The sequence below is a fragment of the Mastigoproctus giganteus genome, chromosome 6 (genome assembly GCF_048544385.1).
Source record: "Mastigoproctus giganteus isolate SK-2022 chromosome 6, ASM4854438v1, whole genome shotgun sequence".
NCBI classification, from domain to species: domain Eukaryota; kingdom Metazoa; phylum Arthropoda; class Arachnida; order Uropygi; family Thelyphonidae; genus Mastigoproctus; species Mastigoproctus giganteus.
Genome location: NC_143580.1, coordinates 47,116,503 through 47,142,290, shown reverse-complemented (window position 1 = coordinate 47,142,290; position 25,788 = coordinate 47,116,503). Strand labels below are relative to the sequence as shown.

The following is a 25,788-nucleotide window of genomic DNA, read 5'->3' as shown; positions in this document are numbered from 1 at the left end:
AGAGGGAGGGGGAAAGAACGGGGAAAAATGAAAGCAGGAAACCAGACAAACATAGTACCGCTGGCTGTGAGTTATTTTTTTCCCCTCTTCACCTCCAAGACTACGTATAACATACACACTTGTATATAACAAGTCAGATAGAGATCTGAGCTACACCACAGTTTACAGATCAATTTAGTCCAATGTGTTGACTTAATATTATCGTTTGGAAAACTAACCAATTTTATAAGTTCAAACCCAAAGCAGCGCACACAAACACTTTCTTATTATTTTCAAATAACAAATATCTTCACAGAATTCCTTTCAGATTCTTTTATTATTAAAATAGAATAACATATTTCAATTGTACGTCATCACTGATTTAACAGTGGTGGGTCAAAGATACTAGACTGCAGAGTCTAAACCTTGGATTACAACTTTACTTACTACGGAAGTACAATGGATGTAGTTCAAGTCTGCGAACAGTAGGAAAAACAAAATAGAGAAGCTAATGAGCGCTTTATATTTCGAGGGAAGGTCTAATTTGTGGTGTCATGGTTCTTGCATGCCTTTGATTACTTTCTGGAAGACAGTTACATTGCGACTAAGGATTATAAGTTATCAAAAAAAAAAAAAAAAAAAAAAAAAAAAACAGAAAAAATTTTGGAACTGCGCTTTCAGTCCACAGGTTAAGGGGAAATCAAACTCTAGCAGTTCACTCCATCTTTGTTGGGCCATCCTCTATTACAATAAACAGGATTATAAGGAAAATACGTAAACGTGTGATAGCTGTAGCAGTTACCCTTTATAAATACGAACTTTGAAAGCATTATGTGCATGTGATAAATTAGTTATAAATGCTTTGTACTAACGAAAAAGGTAGCATCGATTTCAAGACAAGCAAACTGGTAGGAAGTCATGACTGGCACAATTGATTTCAATAGCGTAAAGCAGTTAAAGGAGAAGAGACAAAGGACAGGAATCAGTAAGGGTGGAGTCGGAATGAGTTATAGAGAGAGCAGGTTGATTAAGATTAACAGGACGTGGGGAGCCAAGAGGTCGTCGTGGAAGCGATGTGTCAGAGTAGGTCAAGTGACAGCCAGCGGTGTGATACTCCAATGCGGAAACAGCTAGTAAAAGCCGGATTAGTCATGAAGGTAAGAGGTTTCTAAAGAAAAGAGGAACAATCCTGAATATCAAAGAGTCTGCACAACATTTGCTATGGTAGACTTTCATCGAAAGAAGATTATGTCAAATGAGTTAATTCGTAAACATTTAACGGTGTTTGGTAGAAAAGATCAATGTAGAAGCTAATCTGTATACTGGTGGTAAGAAATTGTGTGATAATCTTATGTAATTTCTAACAACATGCATAAATTTGTTTTAAATAAAGTACTCATCCATTTATTATTTCACGCACGCATATACTGAAGGCTTGGAAAGTTCCTGGAAAAACAAACGAATCTAGTTTATCTGCCAACCACCCACAGACTGTTCGAATTACAATCGAATGCCTTCACGTTGGTCTAACACGACACTACCAATTCATCACTTACTTTATGTGCGATTACAAGAAGAAAAATATGATCACAGATATTATACTGGTGTGGTGATGAGGTAAAATACATGAAAAAATTCAACAACAGAATTTGCTAACTTAAAATTTAATTACTTTTTCTCTTCAATAACTATAACAATGATAAAATAAAAATAACACCAACAGGAAGTTGTGCTGAAACACGTTCTTCCTGGTTATTTTGTACTCGATAGAGGAATTCTTAAAAACAAATGATTGAATCCCGTGATTATACCAGCTCAGAAAGCCTGGTCTCGAAGACTTATGATTATACAATATTATATTGCACGTATTCAACGCGTGATGGTAATAAAATTTGCCCATTATTAGTAGTTCACCAATTCAAGGCACACATTTTGCCAATTTATGCATAGATCATATACAAATATATATATACTACAGGCAATGTCATTACGACTTATACACCACTTCCGTTAGGTTTAATAAATGATACACCACTTCCGTTAACTTTAATGTCCTTTACCAAGTATCTAGCTATCTACCATCTTCATTCCACTTTCTTTTTGCGTTCTGCAAGGATTTTATTGGTGATATCCCAATAATATACAACTTGACCAGCAAGCAACAAGTTTGCAAGTGAAGCAACGATAAAGGTGAAAATGATAAGCTGATCTCCAGTATCTTGTATAGAAGTTAGGATGCGTGCGGAGGATCCCAGGAAAAGTAAGAAAATTGTGATGGCTGACATCTGTCCAGTATGTCCGTTGCTGTAATTTCTGAAGGCCTGAATTAACTAAAGAAAAAAAAAGCGAAAAACATTTCATTAAAACACTTAATTTTTTTCCTTATATCAGAAAATAAACAAATCGATTAAAATACAATACATTCAGTATTTCACAGAACAATGAAATAAGTCCAACAAATGAATTCACCGATTTGTGTGTTTATGTTCATGCTCTTCCCGTTTATCTAAATCGAACACTATTATATAAGAGAAGAGGCATAATGTAGTACTCATCAGTAACGTTCAAGATATTTATATTTAACTGATAATTTAGTTGAACGATACAAACTAAGTATAGTTCAACTAAAACACTCTGACTAAAGAGAAAATTCCAATTTCCGCACAGCACCGTTCAACACGAGTATTTACGGATTAGATTTTCACCTTGATTAAGAAATTCCTAAATGTTATGACCCGTTTGGACACATCTCAAGGCTCACGCATTTCCTATTTGTACAAAAATTAGTATTATCATTACTTCGGTATCCAGAATGACTTCGATGGATGCACAAGAAACCAATTCGGGAAGGGTTTGAAATACAATATCGAAGTTATTTTAAACCAGTAATTCGATATTTATCTGAGGCCAATTCACTAAAAAAAAATCGTAGTTTCCTAAATTCTCACAAGTATCTAAATAGAAAGGGGAGGTGTTTGGAATTTCGTTCCCTCCTCTTTTTTTTTTTTCTTGTTCTTTCTTTCCTAGAGGGTTAGACACGACCAAGTCTACGAACAGGATCCGTCCATGATTTATGGTGGTAGGGGAAGTTACAGTGGCAACCCCCAATGAACAGACAGGCCTTGGAAATGAAAAATGCCTACCACCATAAAACCAATTGATTGTGGTACTGCTTAATTACAGGGTGGAAACAAACAATGCTGTAGTGCTGGAAACCAACCGTGTCGGCCATCCCCTGATGTACAATACACAAGTGTGTACACCACACAGCACGCCACTGACATCTACACACAAAGCACCTCAGAATTTTCGCACCGTTGTCAACGAATTTGACCCCAAGAAATGAAATTCGGGCATTTTCAAAGAATCCAAAGGATGCATACTAGAGCATTTTTACTTACATTTCAATTTACAAATTTGTTTAAAAAATGATGGCATAAAACAATACGTTTTATATGAATTCACACCAACAGAAGGTACAAGTCTCGATTATCCGATATAAACGTACATAACGACAAAGGTCATTACTAAAAAGTTAGAGAACCAGAAACATTTTCTTGTAGACAGTTAATTTTTAAACGATGGAAGTACAAGTCTCGATTATCATATAAACATGATTTCAATTATCAAATAGACACTGAATTAATTAAGGTTATCGGGAGTTTAGGGTTGAACTTCCAAGGACACGCTTCCTCATATTAGACACTAAATAAAGTAACCGTTATATTTCAGACTTTGCAAATGAGTTGAGGGGAAGGTGTCCTCTTAATTCAGTTCCGAGTCTATATTGATACAAACGCGATATTTGTATAGAAAAATTCATATTTCAGATTTATGAAATACTGTATTTCATGTAACAGTCCAGTCTAAAAGAAAATGGAGGTAACGTGATAGACTACTTCTATAGTTCCGATTAGTCAAAACTACCATTCAGCATAAATTCATGTGGTCGCACTGTATTGTCTTTTAGTTACCAGATAACAACCACCACAAGTATGACAAAATGCTGCCTTTCTCATATAGGGCGGAATTTGCCTGCAGAAACGATTGTGACAAATTAGTGTAGTTCTATGTTTAACTCATTAAAGTTCTGCATACTGCCAGATCTTCAGCTTACACGCGAGTGTTAGATGAAAGGAACAGTGATATTTCTCTTGTCCTATTCTAGACGCAGCAACAGAAGCCGAGACTATGACAAGGCAAACAAGTGTACAATCACATCCGCCGTCCGCTTTGAGCGGCTATTTCAAAGGCAGGGTTTCTGAACGCCGGCCAAGAAGGCGCTATCCATCAATGTCACTGTAATATGGAGATCGTGGGCGCCATCGGCACGTCACTCTTGAAGAGGGAGGGGCTACCGATTCCTAATTTACGAGAAATATTAAGTGCTACAGGTAACGATAGGGATGGGAAAGAGGGGAAGGAAACGAGCGATGTTGATGTGTGTGTGTATGGTACCTTATTTGGCGAACTGTCTTTCATAATTACATTATAACAACTTGAGGGATTCTTTACAGACGAATTCAAGTAACGGAAAATATCATTGGTTGTGCCAATGCAGACATAATTTGGGTGTTTAATGTATAAAGAAGCAATGATATTTGAAGGTCTGCTTAAAGTTTAATTGTGTAGCATTCTTTGCAATAGATGTCATTAAAAATGAAATTTTAATGCAATAAAAAATAAAACCGAAATAATGTTTTTTATTATTAATTTTGTTTCATGACGATTCGTGGATTACCTGGACCAATAGCCAGTGAACCATACTGTTGGAACCGCTGACATAGGGCTATATTGAATAGCAGACTTTTGAAGGTGGTGATCATTACAGATTTGATTGCTCCTTTATGTCAAAATATATACAGCTAGACGCAGCAACAGAAGCCGAGGAAGGATTGTCGAGGAAGACCACAAGAGTGGTCTTCCTCGACAATGTAACTTCACTTGTTTTGGTAACTCAATTTTTTCAATATTCTTTTCTTGAAATTCTTCATCAGGTGGATGCATTAATTTCAAAATTCAATCCATTCAACAATAGCACATATTTTGCTACTTTTTAAGTCTGCGAGATGCCTTCTACTCTCTACGAGGTCATGGCATTCGTAGATAATTACATTTTTCATCAGATGGGACTTTTATATTAATTGAGATTTGTACAAGACCAAATAATTGGTTGGTTTTTCAATTGAAAAGCATCTTAGGAGCCACAATAGACTAAGAAGATGATAGGTAAGGACACCGAAGATTCAAAAATTTAGTTTCCTTAATTCACTTACCCAAAGAAAGGTTGGATGTGGTTGTTTTGTATTAGTATCAAGGGATCTCCAGTCATACGACTTGTTTGTAAATTGCGCATGTTTCTAAGGTCATGTATTGCATACGGGATTGAAAAACCTTTTGGGTATGACCAGGAGAAATGTTACCTCAGACTGACCAATATAGCCTTACTTGAAAAACCGTCAATAAGTGCTTGCGTTGTGGGGAATTTGAATCCAGACCTTTCCAAACGATGGTAAATGACACAGCCACTGTTCTGATAAGAAGGCCACCGTATGAAAGACAGCAAGTCAATTGCACCCCGCAATCTATTCAGCAGGGCTATTCTTTGCAGTCAGTACAATAGGAGTGACCTCACTTATCTCCTACTGGTTGAAAGTAGGGGCGGCATATTTAGCATACTTGAGGTTGAGAGAGGGAGAGAGAATTACATAAAAAAATCGAAACAAACCAAAGGAACGTTACACTGAGATTAAAAACTAAACCTGATATAAGAAGAAACCGTTTCAGTAATAGGCCAACTAGATTAGTGAACAAACTTTACCTGAATCTGAGTGCTAACAGACTTTTTCAAATGAATAATAATAAACGCGTTACTTATGAGCAGAATACACTTTCGATCCCGTAATCATGTACCTTCTTTAGCCTATTGTCAATATCACATTTTGAATTAGAATAGAGAGGGAAGGCAGTAGGGCCCAATATAGTTCACACTTTAAAATAAATGCCACTGAGTACAAAAACCGTCTCCAAAATAATCGCGAATATTTTAACACAAACATATGTATGAAGCCATTACTGAGAATGTGTAAAAGAAACGGTAGATAAATGAGTTCATTTAACTAATTATTCAAAATGTCGAAATATATGAACAGTATTACACATGTTAATGACTTGTTTTAACGACTAAGAATCATATATTGCAAATTCTGCCTCTTTACCAAAAGTGAATTAAAGTATTCACAACCACTTTATATATTTGATCAAATGATGTGTCGAAAGATACAAAAGTTCCAAATTTCTTATTCAATTTCTGAACTATACCAAGAGAAAATGTACACAATAAAAGGAACAATATTGTAAATATATTAGGCTTTAGTCTCGAAACTGTTCCTACTGTCTTTTAACAAAATCGCAACAATAACAGAAATGCATGAGAATATCCATCAGTAACGAATCTGAACAGAGGAGAAACACAAACACTACAGTAGCAGCCAAGCTACTCCCGAAAAGGCAATACAGAACAAACAGCAGCGCAGCCTGTCTATTATTATTATTATTACTCGAGTCCGCAATCCTTCCTTGTACACACAACCACATTCGCCGTTTCAAGCGTTGCTTAATGTGCAACGAACAATTCGGGCATGTGCTAATGGGAGCGCTAACACACGTTACAGTTTTGTTATAAGATTTTAACAGTTTCATTCAGCAAATCAGCAGCTTGGAAAGATTGCTATGACTAATTAATGATGCCTTGAGCTGCTGGATGTACCTGTTGCTTGTTCCGAATACAAATGCCCAACATCGATTAGTACGTCATCGGCGATAGCTAAATTCTCCGACACACAATTACGAATCTCTCCATCTTTGCACGCAGGTGACGAACGCCACAACAAGCAACATTTCCCTGCGACAATACGACGTGCCAGGTCCCTGCTGCGACAGTTTCAGCATAGTAAGAGGTCCTAGGAAGCCGATTACATAGGCTTCGATCCCGGGACTCCTGCAGAGTACATTTTCCCTAAGCCTATCTGGCACGGAGGACGACAGAGCTCCCGAAGAGATATTTGTCTACGCTGTGCATACCTATTGTCCTCAACCTACCCCCACCGTGTGGCCTCCAGTGGTTGTATCGTCGAGCTAATCGAGGAAGACCTTTCCTTCTCTACCGAAAGCTATGGACAAGCCACGAGAGGTTCTGGAACTGATGGCTTACGTCAACACCATAGAGACAGGGCGACCATGCAAACGAGTCCAGCAGAGCCTAGCTCTGCGGGCGAGCCTAGTTATGAAGATGCAACGCACAATCGTGCGGCCGGCTGCACGAGCCGCTGCCTATACTACGGCTCTCAGGGTGATTCCATATGGTTTTGATGGGTCGTCCGCAAATGGGGTCTCTGATTAGCAGCATCGGGGGTATACGTGAAGAGCTCCTCCTCCCGTATTAATCGGGGCAAATCTGTGGATAGAGACTCGCCGATTGTGGCTTTGAAGTTGCCGCTTCGTCCACGGTCCACTTTCCCTTTAACTGTCGTGCGGATGACACCTCGACGGCAGGGGTCTCCAGGACTGCACTGAGTCATTAGTGGCTAGAAACGGGACAAATCGTCACTCTTGTTTGACCATAAACAGAATGGAGCTGTGGAAATAATCCTAACGAAGGCTGCTTAAAGCAGCAGTGCTGGCTTCAAGCCAGAAATTGTAGTCGAGGAAAATTAAGTGATATTTACTGCCAAAAACCTGAGCGTTTGCATTATGAAATACCGTAATATGTATGATAACGATTTCTTGTAGAAAGTACAACGATACAGTATTCATTATTATTATTATTTTTTAAAAAATATGAAATAAAAATTGATGCTTAGAAATATGGGCAAAGATACGTATACAATTCCTTGTAAATTTAATAAGGCAAGCACGTATACCAGCAGTCAACAAGTTTCATCAAGGATGCTTTGACACATTGCAACCACTTTCAGCTACCTTTAAACAATCAAGGAATATATAACCAAATACGGCATAAATTATTCAAGTCTCAATGATGATCTTTTAATTTCGAAGACAACTAGCAATAAAACTGCATATATCTGAATGAACCAGGGGTTTTTATGTTTTCAAGATATCACCAGCATAGTTCGCATGTCTTCAGTATACTAAATGCTGCTTCCTCCTACATTGATGCTTAGCAAATGTAACTTCATGAAAAAATAAAATAATAAAACAAAATACATTAAAGTGTATTTAGGGTCAAACGGTTCCAAGGGTTTCCCCCCATCTCCGAGTAGTTTACATTATCATTATTGGTAGAATAAGTTAGGTCACTGCAAACTTTTGGTCAAATTCCATAATCTATCCTTTTTAACAATGTAGTGAATTTTATCATCGCCAATGCACATGAGAACTAAGTCTAAAGGAACATGAGTTTCCATATAATATATTAGTATACAGTTGTTATCCAGTTTGAGTCTATCGCGAGTACCTTCTTAAGTATAATATTGTAACCTAATTAAACAGATGTGAGTGTGAAAGAATGTAAAACAGGAGTCCCTTTGTTTCCAGACTCGCTTCGTTGATTCCATAGTCAACTGACTTGACAAAGGACTTATCCGCGAGAACGTTAGAAAAACAAAGAGAAGGATGTAAAGAAAGATAATTTTCTAACATGAAGCTGAAAAAAAGAATAGCAATTCCTTCATCATCCGCAGAACTGTATTATTAAATTAATATTCTTAAATTATAACTTTTGTTAAACATAAACTGAACATATAAAAGTTTTCTGGTTCGAATTCGATATTTCGTCTAGATAGGGGGGCCTAAGTTAGGAGTTGGAGGTTTTCTTCCGGGTTATTAACCTGGCAAACAGGCAAATCAATCATAGAATACTGTACTCACAATTCAGTCATAATATACCCGCGCCTCACGGATTTGGTTTGCGTTGATGTCAATTCTAAACAAAACAAAGAAAAACAATAATAAAGTTTCCGTATTTGAGAATCAATATAGGGCTGACATACAGATGACACCTTACCTTAAACACATACAGGAAATTACTGGTGTAAAGAATGTTCTCCAAAGGAAACTTCTTCCCACCTGCACAGTTCGAAAATATACTTCAACCTTCCTTTCTTTTATAAAGAAACAGCATTACTACTTAATGAGTCCGGTGGAAGGAACAGTCAACGTAGCATCGGTACCAATCACCATTCAAATGGAGTCTGATCAATCCAAACTTTCCAATTATATGCTGAGAAGTCTAAATATGTTTCTAAATTAGATAAAGAATGACTACGCGTGCTATGAATCTGTCCGTGAAACTATGAGAACTTGCCTTGCGCCACTAAGAAGAATGATTTCCATCGCTGCTATTATTATTATCCCGTTTCAAATAGGTATGAGTACATGGTTGCTATGGAAACAAAATTTGAAGCGACGTATTATTTATGAATAACATCATCTGGCTGACTGTGTTTACCCTTCCATACTTGTAAAGGGGTGGGGAGGAAGAGAAAGAGAAGTGGATACAAAATCTCTTTTATACTGAAATTACTCTATGTACCAATTATCATGAAACATGCAATTTATGGAGTATACTATGACTGAATGACATTGAGATCCATTATGGAGAATTTCGAAAGAAAGCGAACAATATCCAATGAAACCGAGTAAGCAATCTCGAATGTGCGTGACCAGTGAAACTATGATCATAATTTACTGCATCACAAAACAAATGCACTACGGATACAGATGCTCAATCCTCCATGTGCAATGTGGCTATAAAGTTTTCCATCTGACAAATATCACTGCATGGTAAACGATTTGTGCTCATTTATTGGTCTGGTATTGTAACCATAACAACGAAAACAATACCACTGGAGAGCTTTGTCCTGTACTGCATACCATTTACTTCGTATAATCTGTTTTTCTCAAGCCGGACCTATCGGTACTGATAGAAATGCTGAATGAAAATTCCCTCAGCCTTTGAATAATGAATTTACTTGAATTTTTAAGTTCTTCGCTTTCCTGAAGACAGAGCATATACAATAAGTATAGTATTCGAAATTTAGATAAAACCATCTGCAGTAAGTAGTGCCATCGTAAAACCATCAGGAGAAAAAGAGAACTTGATTGCTTTACTTTTTCACAAAAATTATATTTTCGTATTAAATTTTGTTTTAAATCTACTCACGTTTATTATAATTTTAAAAATAGGAATACAGTATTCATGGAAATAAATTTATATTTCTGTCACATCCACGAGTTTTTCTCTCATTCTGCAGATTGTCAGGGGTTTCGATTATCCGAGCAAATTTATTTCCAGTCTATCCTCAGATAATCGCGAGTCTACTGTAGCAGCATGCAAGACATTTGAGTTCATCCATTACTTACCATCACAATATCACTGCTGTGACAGTTTAATGAGAAATCATTTATTTCTCCACAATTTTTTTCTCCAGAAATTAAATTTGCAATGTAGAACTATACTCTGTTCGCTCTAATTTCAATCCTGACATAAACAAATATACGTCATCAAGTAAGGCTCTCAATGGAAATTGGTGAAATAATGAGCACTTAAACCTGCATGTAGTGTAATCTGCCGTTAACTTCTTAAACGAATTAGATTATTCTCAGACGTTTCGTGATAGTTCCTGTACCACTTCTTTGGTAACTGTACAGACAGCAGAACTGGTAAATTATGGTTATAAAATTTACATAATAAAGTTATTTTGATTGCATATTATTACCCGTTAATTTGATTACACATTTCTTATTTGTTAAGGTTAAAATTTAGTCTTGGATTAGTTAACAAATAGCTATTAGCAAAAATCAGGTAAAGAATTAAGTTTTAATAGTTTTAAATAATTTTACATTAGTTATTAATTTGGTTAATGAGATTAATAATAAGTAAATTTATATTAAGTAAATAGATAACTATGAAAAATTATACTCCTGTAATTCTGTCATTATACCATCAGTCTCACACACCAAGCATGCTCTGTACTGTAAATGGATTTTCTAATTTCCAATGGGAGCCTTACTTGATGTTAGGATTAAAATCAGAATGAACAGAGTATAGTTCCACATTGCATATTTAATTTTTGGAGAAAAAATAGTGGAGAAATAAATGATTTCTTATAAAACTGCCACAGCAGTGACATTATGAATGGTATGGTAAGGTAAGGTAAGGTAAGGTAAGCAGCAGCCATTATTAATCTACTGCAGGATGGAAGCCTCCTCAACGATTCATGTTGAGAGAAATGGGCCATAATCTGCCGCGCTGATCCAGTGCAGGTTGGCAGTTCGACCGTATTTAGCAGTCAGGGGCTTGAACCCCCGGTCTACTCAAAGAGCGTGTACTACTGCACTCCTGCTCTTGACCACTCGGCTATGGTATGCGATGGTAAATAATGGATGAACGCAAATGTCTTGCTGCATACTGCTACAGTAGATTTGCGATTATCCGGGGATGGACTGGAAATAAATTTGCTCGGATAATCGAAACCCTGGATAATTTAGCTGGTTTTTTTGATTTTTTTTTTTTTTTTTTGGGAAACTGTACAATTTACAAAAATGTAAATTGTACAGTAGTAAAAGAACATTACAAAATGTAGACAAACAAAACCTATAACGAAATACACGCAGTTTTGTTAACTTAAGACTTTCATGCGTCATAGAGAGACTGGTTAATCTGCAACCCGAATAATCGAATGTCTACTGAATTACAATTAATCGATTTGTTAATTAGATATGCTATGCTTGTTAAATTTTCTTTTAAATAATTTCCTTGCCCGCAAGACAATTCTAAAAGTCACGCATCCCTGTGTCACAAGTAGAATAAAAAATATCAAATTTGCATGTCTGACAATAGGATTTTGTTAAATTCGCTTTCATACTAAATCTAAACACACCTTGAAATCATACGAGTGAATGAAAAGAAAGTTATTTTAGGTAAAAGTGAGTTCGTAATTACTAAACACTTTTTTATATATTTAGTGGAGCAAACAGCACCACCTAGGTAAAAAGGACAACCCATAACGGCAAGCAATCCATGTAAAATAATTACTAGCCCACATTGACAGAAGTGTCGCGTCTTTGACGACAGGTCGTAGTTACCCTGGTCAAGTTGACAAGACACACTTCTCGTGGGCTGCTGTTATGAGGTGTCATTTTCCCAGACACTAACACATCCCACCCATAGAAAGGAATGACACGTGCATCGGGGCCGAACTAAAGGCCGGGAGTGACAGGAGATCGGCGGTGTGCTAAACATCGCATGGAGGGCGGAACCCGGTTTTACGGTACATACGAAAAGACAGGCCACCGAGAAATGAAAAAGAGAGCGAGAACAAAGAACACCGCTGGAAAACGGAGGTCGAAATTACGGTCAATTAATTTCGCAGGTGACAAAGTAATAATTTGGCCAGCAACTCCGACAACTCTCCTGGTGTCCTGCCATCTTTGTATCGGCTAATTACACGAGTCCATTAAGTTATTGATTTATGTCAGATTGAAATGACGGAGTCGTATTTGACAGTAGCAACAGTAGCGTGAGGTGTATTCTAGACGAGGGAGGAAGGAAGGCAGACAGTCTATGGTATAATTTGGGCACAATTCTATAATGGATTAATGGCTCAAACTGCGAATGGCAAAGAAATGAAATCCACAGCGCCTCCAAGTTGTATGAAGAACCAGTTTAAACGTGAATACTTGGCACAGATTACAGGAAATCATAATTACGGACAACTTTTGGCATTAGAACAGAACCTTGATCTGAATGCAGTATATACAAGTGAATGGAGAGAGAGAGAGAGAGAGGAACCGGATAAGACCTTTTTTGATAGATTTTATACTTCTCCGATATGGACGAGAAAATACTGAACTAGAAGACAATGCTCTGCCAAATCCTCAGCTGGAGTTAAATAGCACGCAGTGCGACAAAGCTTCTTTGGAAGAAATTCAAGATATACTAAACTTCTAAGTATCTGAGAGTCTGAAGATGAGAACAGTGAGTGTGTTCGTCATGTTGTGAATAGGCACTTTGTTAACTGATGTTTAACTAATTTAAATATCAATTATTAAAGACCAATGAACAACTTAAACTGGGTATCGACACAGTTTTGTTGTTGCACAATGTGTGGCCGCTTAATTTAAGGTGTTCTTCATACCAGTGAACTCAATCGTATTGGTTCTCAGCTAATAGCTGTATCGGAGTTTTGATTAATAGATTGATTTTAATAATAATAATAACATGCACATCCTCAGACATTTTGAAGCTACTCGTATAAGTGACCTGATGACAATCAGTCAATGACAATCTGGAAGGTCACTGTTTAGTGGTACAGTATTTTAAAAGAGACCAGTCCGAGATGACAAGTCAAGTAACACGTGAACATCAACAATTGTATGGCAAAAAAGAAACATTCAATGAAAAAAAAAAAAAAAAAAACTCCTAATATTCATAATCAGTTGAAGAAAATAAGATTTGTGGTGACTGAAAATTCAAGAGATTGAAGTATAGTCTCCAGGGGGGAACAATGTTTTCATGAAGACCGGAGAAGCATTTTTAATTATTCAAGATAGGGAAGACCAGTAACTGCAATTGATGACACCTCAGTCGTTATTGTTATCACAATTTTGGACGAAGACCAAAGAATGAAAACCTAAGTAATTACTCGAAGCAGATATTTCCAAAATGAGTTTATCGGATACAGAAGTGTTGTGGATGTAGTAGAAATCTATCAAAAGACATTGTCCGTAGATGAGTGTTCTAGACTTCAACTTCTTTTCAAAGTTGAAGGAACCCCTCTGCGGAATTCAGTTCTCCTCTTGTGGAAACTTTTAAAAGTCGTGAAATTCGTCAATTCAACCAAAATGGCTTGTTAAACAGTACATTCAAAAGCAGTGGTTATATGTTGAAGAGCTGTAATAAGTACCATTTGAACTGAACAATATCGTGTGTATTATTTTTGGAACTACCTTCGTATTTCACTATTCATGACTACAATAGTAGAATTAATGGTAAAAATATTAAAATATTCTAGTTCGCTATCCTACCGCGCTCTCCCTTATACATTTCATTAATATTATAGCTATAACGATATAGGCAATTTATGCAGATAATGTCACAAACATCTAAACTTCTAGAAGAGATGAATTCAGTGACCAAAGAGCAATACCTAATCTAAATATCTTCCATCGTATGACTAAGCTAAATAGCTAACGGCGCAATATTCTATAAAAAACAGAACTGATTTCTGTAAGGCAGCAATCTGTACCTTCTGCTTTCATATAAAATATGTTAATGAAGTAGGCTTATACACGTTCGTGATGATCCTTAGGCTTATAAATTACGTACCATATAATCAGTTTGTGAAATGAGAACAGCTGCTCAGCATGTTCATCAAATGCTGATGCGTTTGGAACGAGAGAAAAAGGTGAATGGCATAATAGACAGTACGAAGCACTCAACTGATGTTCAATAATGATAGACAGAGATGACAACAGGCTTCTTTAAGAACTTCATCGATGGAAAATATTTGCTTTAAAGAAAGCCGAAGGTAAGTTTAAATAAAATATGTTAGTACTGTTTTCTAGTGGTGAATTTCAAACGTATCCAGAACTGCAAATAATGTGTGTACAAATATACTATTTAAATTATGGTTTAAATATAAGATCACAAATGCCGAAAGCACGACTCAAATACAAACCCTCCTGAAAAACTGTCCGCATACTTGAATGGTTTGTCCCCTAGAGGACATTACATCATGTAAATGCAAGCAAGAATGAACATCTGCTAAGAGTGAGCATATGAAAAGGTTAAGACGTGAAGTTGAGAACGCCAAAGATTCGCGTCTCGCACGGAACTAGCCTGGCCGAGATTCCATAGGCGGTTCAAACAACAGACCACAACCGTCAATTAAGATAGGGCTAAATTACAATAATCAAGCTGACAAGGGAGGCATCACCCAACCTGTAGAGACCACCAAATCACAGCCCAGGCTTTCAGAGGTGGAGCACAGGCCACGATTGTAACCTTAGGCTATGGTGGAGGCCACTCTCGCGAAAATCTGAAATTGTTTTTGATAGCAACGTTATAATTCATTAGCCATAGAGGATGCTTTTAGCCGTAAGAGGGGTGTGCTGCAGCAGGCTACGGAGATTCTAATAGGGGTGTTTAGCGCCATCATTAAGTGATGACTGGAAACTAAAACAAGACGTGAAGATAGCTCGTGATTGGAGACCTCATTCTAGTCTACTGGTCAAATACTATTACGCTACGGGGCTATCAGAGGGAGCAACGATAAATGCGTAGTTAATCGAATGGATTTAAGCTCTTTAAACATTGCAAAACAATCAGGAATTCTCTAAGTTCAAATGATCTGTTAAGTATAAAGTCGAAGCATAAAAAATAATAAATAAATAACTGCTCACCATTTTTAAAACAATATCTCCGATTCCCTAGCACATTTAAATAATCGAACTTTAAGTAACAAGTGAATAAATATGAGAATATAGAATAATTGAATTTTTGGTGGGTAGAAATTTCTTTTAGTCGCGTTGGGCATACAACATCCTATATATACACACCTATGAAAAGATCTAAAATTGCTTGCCCTACCTATGGAATCTTAAATGTGGTTGGGAATCTGTCAGAGTTTTTCAAATTCACTCTTACTTCTCTTTCTCTATGTATGTATTAAGTACAATAACATCACTCTTCTCCTTCTCTTTCTCTATTTTTTTTTATTCAAAGAGAGGATACACTGCCTTGTATGGAACAAGAATCCATTTATTTATGCTAAGCGCGAAGTTTAGTCATCTTGATTTGGGTATTTGCCTCATTATTATTACAGTAACAATAGAGCAGCTCAGTTTGTACTGCCACAATTTCAGCTAAAGTTGATAAACAACATCTTTGACAAAAAAAAAAAAAAACACATCAGGGCAAGAAGCCAAATTTTTAAATCTTAACCAACCAACCGAATTTAAACTTTCCTCCGAGCTGCACATTTTTGTCCTTTGAAGGTTTTATTCGCTAACCTATTATTTAAATTTACTTTTTTTACCTTTGTACTCTTCACATATCTTATTGCGCAGGCACATATCATTGCTCTATATGGGTTGCATAAAAAAATCTGCAAGGAGATGGATGCAGACTATTTCAAGATCAATCTACCAACACACACACACACACACACACAAAATAAACGAAATGCTGATTTATTTTAGGGTAAAATAAGAACATAAAAGACGCCGTAGCCTAGTGGTCAGGCGCGCGGGTGCATAAGTACACGTGCCTTGAGTGACCGGGGTTCAAGCCCGTGACTGCTGAATACGGTGCTGTTTCTTGTATTCTGTCTATCTTGTGAACTCCTCTGATCATTTGATCGTCCCGGAGTATAAACAGAAAATTTATTTATTTAAACATACAGTTAAACAACGATTTAAGATCCTTTATTTAAGATTTTTTGAATTTAAGGAATTCATTTTTTATGGTTCCAACCAAAGTGATACTTAAATAAGATATTATTTTCTTCGATTTAAAGTTTTGTCCACATTTTGGGTTCAAAAAAAAAAAAAAAAAAAAAAAACCTGAAGAGCAGGTCTGAAGTTTCTTTTTCGGTCAAATAAAGTATTTTACCAAGAGTCACAGGACAAGTGTCCAATAACTTTGGGTAGGACTGCCTATATATAATGAAAAGATATTGCATCAACTTGTATTAAATAAAAACACACACAGTAAGTCACAATGGAGAGAAAGGAGAGTATTCTACCAGTGTTTATATTTTTTATGTAATGAGGCAGGAAAGAAAGTCTTGGGAAAGGCTATCATGTATGATACAAAAGATGGGGGGACGGAAATGTTCCAGTGAGATACAGAACACGAAATGACTTCAAAAGCAATAGCACGTGGGGGAAACAATCTCCAAACTAATTTATTGAATTAGTTTTTAAAATGTCAAGAAGAAGCGAATAAAAAACGTGTACAAGAAACTCCTGTTCCCAATAAAGAGCATTTATAGTTTAAGAAAAAGAATATGAACGATTCTCTACTTGAACTAGAAAATAATAAATAAATTTTCTGTTTAGACTCCAGCCCGATCACATAAGGCCAGAGGCATTCACAAGAGAGGGAGGACAAGAACAGCACCGTATTTTTTATCAGTCACGTAAGCCTGAACCACAGTGAACTCAAACGGTTTTACAAATGTATATTTCATTTGACCACTCCGCTACGGCGGCCTCTCACTAGAATGGTTCCAGAAGGTTGGAGAAAAAAATTTTCATATCGAGCATAAACTTTTATATCGCGCTTCTTTATGAATTGAAAATGTTCAAGTTCAATCCATAAAGCAGAAAGCCTCAAAATGCATTGAAATTGACAATAACTAATTCTAAAATCTCAAAAGGGTGGAGTGATAGACTTAAGGAGCGATATATTATTACTTAAGAGAGAGAGTGAGAGTGTGTTAGCCAAATAATTGTTGACTTCTGAAAAGAATGCCAGCCTTTTCACGATCCTCCAAAGGCAGTGGGCGTGTCTGTAGCCAGGTGGGAAGGAGTAGCAGTGCGTAGCACACACTTCTTGATTAGACCGGGGTTCGAGCCCGTCACCACCAAATACGGAGGATGCGGAAAGGTCAGGGAATGACCACCGCATATCCCGGAGCAATATGGCCTTAGTTGCTAATGCTCCTAAAAACCAAATAACAACAATCAAAATCAGTGGTGAAACTACAAATTCTGGACCCTCCGCACAAGATTTAAGAATGCGTCCCGAGCTCTAACAACTGTAACAAACCAAAAGTCAGGACCCTGAATAGTAGAGGACCTGGCCATATGGTAATTTCGTCGCTGCTTCAAGGATATGAATCCCGGAATACTTTAAATGCAAGTGAAAATGGTAAGCTGCTATATAAACTGCTACCAGGTAAAATCTTAAGTTTACTAGAGTGGCAAGAGAAGTCATAGTGGGCTTCCTTGAGGGAAAGAAAGCCTCCTTATTTCATTTATTTATTTTTAAATTAATTAACTTATTAATTAGTGACCCTGACCAACACACATTTTGTCACATGAATAATAATTAATGAAACAATAATAGTGTGGTTTTACAAAGAATCGTGGGAAGGGTTGTTCTTTGTGGTCTGACAGGCTGAAGCATGTTCAGACGTATTCAAACCTTCCGTGAAACTCTATACTTGTAGAAAACGGCTGTTCAAACAAGTTCAGACCTGACGTAACGTTGCTTACTGTGTCTCTGTGCGTTTACAATCTAAGCTGCCTCGTTAGTGTATGAATCAACCTAATAGTTTTTGTTATATATGTGGTGAGCTAACTTTTAAACCAGAGAGACGAAACTTCATTCCTCTAACTAAAAAAGCTTATGAACTTTGTTTCGGATGTAAAGTGGATGACCAAGATAAGTCTTGGGCCCTCATTTCTGCTGAATCAGTTGTGTTAAATTACTCACTGCCTGGTTCTCACCGTTATATACCATTTGCAGTTCATATGATTTGGAGGGATCCAAAAGCCCATTCTACAGATATTTGTTTAATAAACATTTCGGGGATTACCTCTAAATTTAAACATACCGTGGAATATCTTCATCTTAAGATCTATTTTAAATAGTGAAAAACTACCGGAAACTTAGGATGAAGAAGAGGAACCAGATGATTTTTAATTTTGTGGTGAGACGCAGAATGACTACTGAGATCAGCAAATTAGTGACCTCACATATGAAGTGACGTGCTCATCCTCGAAACCACACTTAATATCTCAATACGAACTAAATGATTTTGTTCGTAATCTAAACTTATCTAAAAATCACGCTGAACTTCTGGCTTCTAGGCTAAAAGGATGGAATCTTCTGGTTGGTTGGTGTCGTGTCCATTTGAAGTCAAATTGAACCATGCGCTGATATCACTGCTTTAACTAAGTCCACGATCTTTTCGTTATAAAGTTCTCCCTGAAAAGGGGATTCGTCCATGCTTTGCAAAGTCGCCTGAATTGCAGGACAGCTGAAGATGTGTTCCGGAGTAAGCTGTTCTTTCCGACAGTTTCTGCAAAGTTTATAAGTTCTGGTACCATCCGCACTAATTTTCATACCTGCCATGTGTCGAGTTCTCAGTCTGGCAATGGTCTTAGTGATGTTCCTATTTGCATTAATCTCGCAGATTTGGTGGTCAGTTTCTATATGTTTCTGTCTGAGTCTGTGTCTGGCGATGGCGTTAGCATCATTTAGAGTTATGGTTTTTGAGGTGTTGTGATTTAAGTTTCTTGCCTCTTTTGCCAGTTTATCGGCCGCCTCATTTCCTTCTATACCCACATGCGCAGGCATCCACTGTAGTGTGCAGCTCTTTCCCAATTGATGAACTGTCTCCAAATGTCGGTGAATGTCCTGTGTGAGTCCTGTGCGTCCATGTTTTATTGCCAGCAGGGCCGCTCTTGAGTCGCAGAAGATTACAAGCCCTCTGGCTCTGTCTACGTCTCTTAGTGAAATACAGTATAACTATTTAGGGCCTCAAGGATTGCCCTTAGCTCACATGTAAAGTTAGAGGCGATGCTGCCTGCACCTATGCTTTGTTGCATTTTTGTAGTATTTGTCAGGGTGGTGTGTATGCCTGCTCCGCCCTTGAGGATCGTCTCGTCAGAGGATCCATCGGTATACATCTGTACTAAGTCACGCCTCGAATAAGTCTCAATTGTTTTGATTCCTATAGCTTTGGGATGGAATCTTCTGCAAGAGGACATAAAAATAGCAAATATTTATTTCTCAAGAAGGCGATTTGGTTTACTGCAGTGATATAAATACACTAAAGGAAACTCTAGGATACCTGCACAATCTAGTTGAATGGTAGTTATTCATCGATTCTTCAAAAGCGAGTCTAAAAGCAGTGTTGCTCCATAACGGAAATACACCAGTGCCCTCAGAATATGCTACACAAATGAAAGAAACCTGTGATAACATGAACCCGCTCTTGACAAGCATCAAATATGAGCAGTTTTCTTGTCATATCTGTGGTGACCTTAAAGTAGTTGCTCTTTTACTAGCCCTACAACTTGCATATACCAAATACTGCTACTTTATTTGTGAATGGGACAGTAGAGCGAAAAAAACAAACAAACAATTATGTTAAAAAGAATGGCCATAAAGAAAAGAACTGATTCCAGGAAAGAAATATGTTGCACACAAACCACTGGTTACTCCTGATCAAAAATTTATTACAATCATTGTATATTAAACTTGTTTTAATAAAAAAATTGTCAAAGCAATGAATCGATATGGAGCAGCTTTTCTTTACCTGAAAAAGAAATTTGATGGAGTCAGTGAGAACAAAATCGGAGGGCATATTTGTGGGAACCTAAATAAGAAAACTGATGAACGACGAATATGTTGATAAACAATTAAATGCTACAGTTAAATGAACTGCATGTAACGTGAAGTTAATGCTATCACAGGTTTCTTTAATTTCGGGATTTTATGCTATCACAGGTTTCTTTCATTTGTGTAGCACATTCTAAGGGCATTTATGTATTTCCGTTAAAGAAGTTATTGAAATTTTCTTTTTGGGAAATTTCAAGACTGAAAATTACCAAGAAACAGTCAATTGGACTTTTCCCCAGAAAACCTAGGAACTGGTGATGAGCACGGATTTTTATTAAACTATTTCCACAAGGGAATAGAGGCACTAGGGCAAGTGGAGCCCAAGCATCCTGGCTGATTACTACTGGAAGCTGAGGAGGGATGTTCCACAAGCGAAATATAGGAAATCATGAGGAGTTACATTCTAGTTAGGTTAAAGGTAACAAATAACGTTACCTTTAAAAAAAAATGGTTCTAGTCTCACCTATTTTAATGTTTATATAAAACTGAAATCACGTTAAAACTACGGGTGATAGACAAAAACTGATTTAACATTTCAAATCAGCACAAAAAATAATTTAAAATTCACTTGCCTTGATACGTGTGACAGAAAAAAGCATTATTTTGTTTATCAGTGTTATTATTTTCCAGCAAAACTCCGATTAATAAAAGTAATTTCGAGTTCTCCAGAAGAGATCATCTTTCCTGATTGTGCCCCTGTAAAGTTAGTTAGTTATTTGGTTTTTAGGAGCATTAGCAACTAAGGCCATATTGCTCCGGGTTATGCGGTGGCCATTCCCTGACCTTTCCGCATCCTCCGTATTTGGTGGTGACGGGCTCGAACCCAGGTCTAATCAAGAAGCGTGTGCTACGCACTGCTGCTCCTTCCCACCTGGCTACGGAGACACCGCCCCTGTAAAGACAGCTTCACGGCACAACGCACAACAAATTCAGTTGGAACTAGAATTCAGTTGGAGCTGCTACCAAGGAGATACCTTGGTGACTGAAAAATTTGCAAAACCACAGTGCTTTAAATAACAGAAAATTGCGAATAACCTCAAAGAATTTTTATGACGGCTTCCTTCAAAGATTGGATGTAAAAATGAGAGCTGCTAGTAGAAAAATATTGCTTTTATTCGAAAGTGCAATGACTATCCACCAAAATCAGAATATTTCAGAAATGTCAAGGCGAATTCCTTCCCGGAAACTGTATTAGAAAACAGGAGTCTCTATATTGTGGCTTCATCAACCGCTTAAAAACAAGGTACTGGAAAGAGCTGCTACAGATGATTTTTTTAAACTTCGGTGTTCCTCAGGAACTGCACATGGTCGTGGGATGCAGTTAACTGTGAAAGAATTATCAGTTTTAGAAGAAAGAGGACTGGGGATAGAGATCCTAAGAAATGAAGATTCAATGCATTTTTAAGCTCTGATCATGATTATTTAAGGATAACTTGATTGTGTTGAAGAAATAGGAGATACAGCACAGAAAAAAAAAAAAAAAAAAAAAGAGATCAGAAGCGGAGAAAGCAATGACGAAGAAAAGAATCTAGTTTGAAATTGTGTCGCAGGTGCTTGAGTTCATTTAAGATAAACATGCCAGCGTGATAAGAAATGCAGTCATCTTCAAAATCAGTCATTACTGCTATTTGTTCGTCGGAGGTGTCATTCAATGTAATTTTCCATTTCTGATTATTTCAAGAATTTTAAATGTACGTTATCTGTGTTTTTGTTATTTTTCTATATAATATTTTGTACACGGCCTGTTATGTTAGAAATATTTAGCTTTTTCTTTTCTTTTTAGGTTTTATTTTCTACTACGTACTACTGCAGTTGTTTTTTCTTTCACGGATGAGTTATCACAAAATCCATTAAATATTGAATTTTTTTTTTTTTTTTTTTTTTGCACCAAAGCAACTAAGACTATGAGGCGTCAGTATATTCAGTGGTCAGTTAGCGTGTTTCGCCAGATTTCACCTCTTAAGAAATTAGAATACCTGGAAGTATAAAATAATCTGAATTTTTAGTGAATACAGGAATAGTCCGTAAATGCAAATTGCACATGACATCTAATATTAATCTATGTATTATAAGATATAATCTTAAGATGCGATACTGCACTTACAGTATATAAATAACATTCTACATATTGTAGTTTCACTTGAATTTTAATAATAAACATAATAATAAAAAAAAATCGTTTATATATGACTGCGTTTATTATTCTTAGTACATTCTTATTTTGATGATAAAAAATACAATTTTTTTTTATATAACTCGGCGGATAATCATTATATACTTTAAGGTTAAAAAAAACAGCCTACTCTCAGACAAATGTTAAATCGAAATTCCACAGCGTATGTATGTGTGTGCCGTTTATAAAGAAACTGTTTTTAACGGAAATATTTTCAGGTTTCAAGTTCCCTTATTTTAATAGTCCTTACGAAATAAAAATTAAGTTCTGAGTTCACCTATGGAAAAATCATACCAGTTTGAAAAGAAAGACCCGTGGCAATCATGAATAGTAAAGTGCAAGAACGAATAAACACCAGTTTTGACAGAAAAAGATGGACGTTTTGAAAGATGCGGTAAAAGAATTCAGTACCATGTCATTTAAACTTTTTTCGCATTTCTGAATGATCATGCTCAAATCCACCTTTTTTTTTTTTTTTTTGCTTTAAGCAATAGTACAATGTCACACTTGTTAAAAGGGGGGGGGAATGGATGGTGTGTAATGACGCAATCTGTGAGAAGACGAATTTGCGTACCTGTATTTTTTCCCATTTTTCCAGAGAGAGAGAAAAACGTATTAGTCAAATCGAAGAAAGCGTAAAAAAGGAAGATATGACACCATAACGAAAGAGAGCCCTTGTGTTTTGATGATTTCAAGCTTTTCTCCCTAAAAAGTTCACTCATTTGGAGAAAAAAAAAATGCTTATATTTAACAATCTTATTCAACTTCAATAATAACCAGAAATAACACATTTTAGATTGCATCAAAATTGAAAGTTTTTAATATTTAGAATTATTCGTGGCGAAATTCCTTAGCGTCTATTAGCTAGGTTTGCTCGGTGGTAATTCAAGCCGTGTTATTAAATTTATTATGTCAGTAAAGTGTGTGTTCTAAGGAGTATTTGCGGGATGAAACACGTGGGTAATAATTCTGGGAAAAAAAAAAAAAAGAAATCACACACCGCTATCTGAGATCGGCTAATTTAGCCTTAACTGAAAGATGTGAACAACTGCGAATGATATAGTGTTATGTGAAGATAAATAACCCTTTTGTTGACTAGCCACAATTAGCAGAAATAGCTCTTAAGAAGTGTAGTGTTGTTTTCGACTGAATACAAGATGTTCATTCGGAACTAGTTTCCACTTTTTACTTGGAAAAAGCAGGCTAAATACCTCAGTAGAAACAACGTCGTGGATAGTGTGAAGTGCCGAAAGGAATTCCATTTAAATTTTTATATTATTATTAAATACCCGTAGGGAATATTTCTCCAAAATTGTTTCAGAGAAGAAGTAAAGATTAATATCCAAGTAATACCGAAAACCTTTCCCTCGGCTCCCTTCGCTGCTAGCTAAGGTGTCAATGGACGGACGGGTAAAAATGTATAATTTTTGATAAATGTTTATATGATAATTTTTCCCTTTAGAAAAATTACAATTTTTGCACAAAATTCTCTGAACCTGGAAACTGCTACGTAAAATAGTACATACGCCAACTTGGTTCAAAGCCTGACCCTGAGATTTGTTGCTTGTTTTTTTTTTTTTTTTTTTTTTTAATGAAAATCCCAAACACGAAAGGTATCAAAACCTATAGTACTAAGTACCGTGCATGGGTTGGAGGAGAAGTATGGGGGAGGGGGAGGGGGAGAGATGCCGGAAACTTTGCTCTAGAGACTAAACATGGGTTTCACCACTTCAAGCCTCCAATAAGCAAAGTGGTGGTTGAATCTCTTCAAAATAAAACGGCAAGTTAGGTTCACTGGGCGCTAAAGATCAATTCTTGCGATTTGAAACTTGGTTGGAATTTCCCTTCCCCTCAATTTTGCTGACAAATAAAACCTATTGCAAAAGGAATCAGGTCAAAACCTTGTTTAGTCTTGGAGTTATTCAAGTTCAAAGAGGGTTCCAAATAGATGGACATAAGTAAGAAAATTATTATATAGATCTAAATTTAGAGAGAGGGAGATGTACATATTCGCTGCTCAACTTGATGGATACGAGTCGATAAAAAAGAAGGCATTGCTGTTTTTAAAAAAGATCTAAACAACGCCATGGATCAAAAAAATAATAATAATTAAAGGTCATAAATGAACCAATAGCAACGCAAGGACTTAAAAAAAAAACTTTCAAGCGATGCACTTGTCTATTGGTAACAATATAATAATACCAAACACAATACTGGTATAAACTGTAATTCGTCTTCTTACCGACACATCCACGGTTATCTATAAGTATTACTTGTTACGTAAAAAGCTACACTTCTTTGAGAAATCTTCTACCACATCGGACAGTCGCAACCCGTCAGTGATGCTGTGATGTTCGATCTTCCATCCACCAATGTCGCGAAAAGTGATATTTCACTGCTTAGTCTGACATCGCTTAATCACACAAAGTTGAAATGTTCACCAAGTGTCAGTGGAACATTCAATATTTTAGCGAACAACGATATTTCATGAGTACTGTCAAACGTACGATGCTTTTTATGGTTCTAAATGTAATTATAGCTCGAAGACGGAATGATGATGATAGTAGTACGAACTAAAGACTTTGTGTTTCATTGATTTGGCTCGAGTCGGAAACATCAATCGTTATTTAAATTTTTTTTTTTTAAACACCAGTAGTTGAGAGATATATAAGTAATACAGATTTGATTTGCTTTCTTCTTATAGTGATCATAAGTGAAGAAAAAAAACAAGGCCTACATATATTCATCAAGCAAATACGGTAAAACAGACATTTCATTCGCAAATAAAGATCAATAAATTCGGTTATTTGTTTTAATTTCAGATGAAATTTGAGATTTTAGATATTTAGAAATAACATTTAAAATTTATAAAAACATTTACTAAATAAGCATTTTGTTCTATTGCTAACTCAATTGAATGCTGAAATACGAATCGTGAAACTCAGAAACTGAGTAATCCATAGCTTGCTATGAATCAATCCCGTTACCTAACAAATTTATCGATGTTGTTGATGCCTGGTATAAATCTTAAGGTTTTAAGGTGAAATCTCTATCATTCATGATCAGCTCTCTAACACATTGCTTTGATTGAATGACAATCCGAGAAAAAAAAATGTCGATTTTCGAGTGGTGTTGTCGGATTCATCCATTTTCCTAAATATAGCCATCAAAATGGGCGATGTCCGATTATGGATTGAGCAACTGTATTCACGTATTCATGCTATATTTTTATTATATTGGCAAAATGATGCAAGGA

General features: G+C 36.4%; 1 protein-coding gene across 1 annotated transcript in view; it reads right to left on the bottom strand.

The window, feature by feature from the left end:
- Positions 1 to 679: 679 nt before the first annotated feature.
- The window catches only part of LOC150084222 (mannose-P-dolichol utilization defect 1 protein homolog), a 353,408-nt gene continuing 328,299 nt past the window's right edge, over positions 680 to 25,788 (bottom strand). The window contains exon 5 of the mRNA XM_090375110.1: positions 680 to 2,309. Coding sequence (XP_090231236.1) covers positions 2,064 to 2,309 — 246 coding nt within the window. The 3' untranslated portion in view covers positions 680 to 2,063. The remainder of the gene's footprint in view (positions 2,310 to 25,788) is intronic.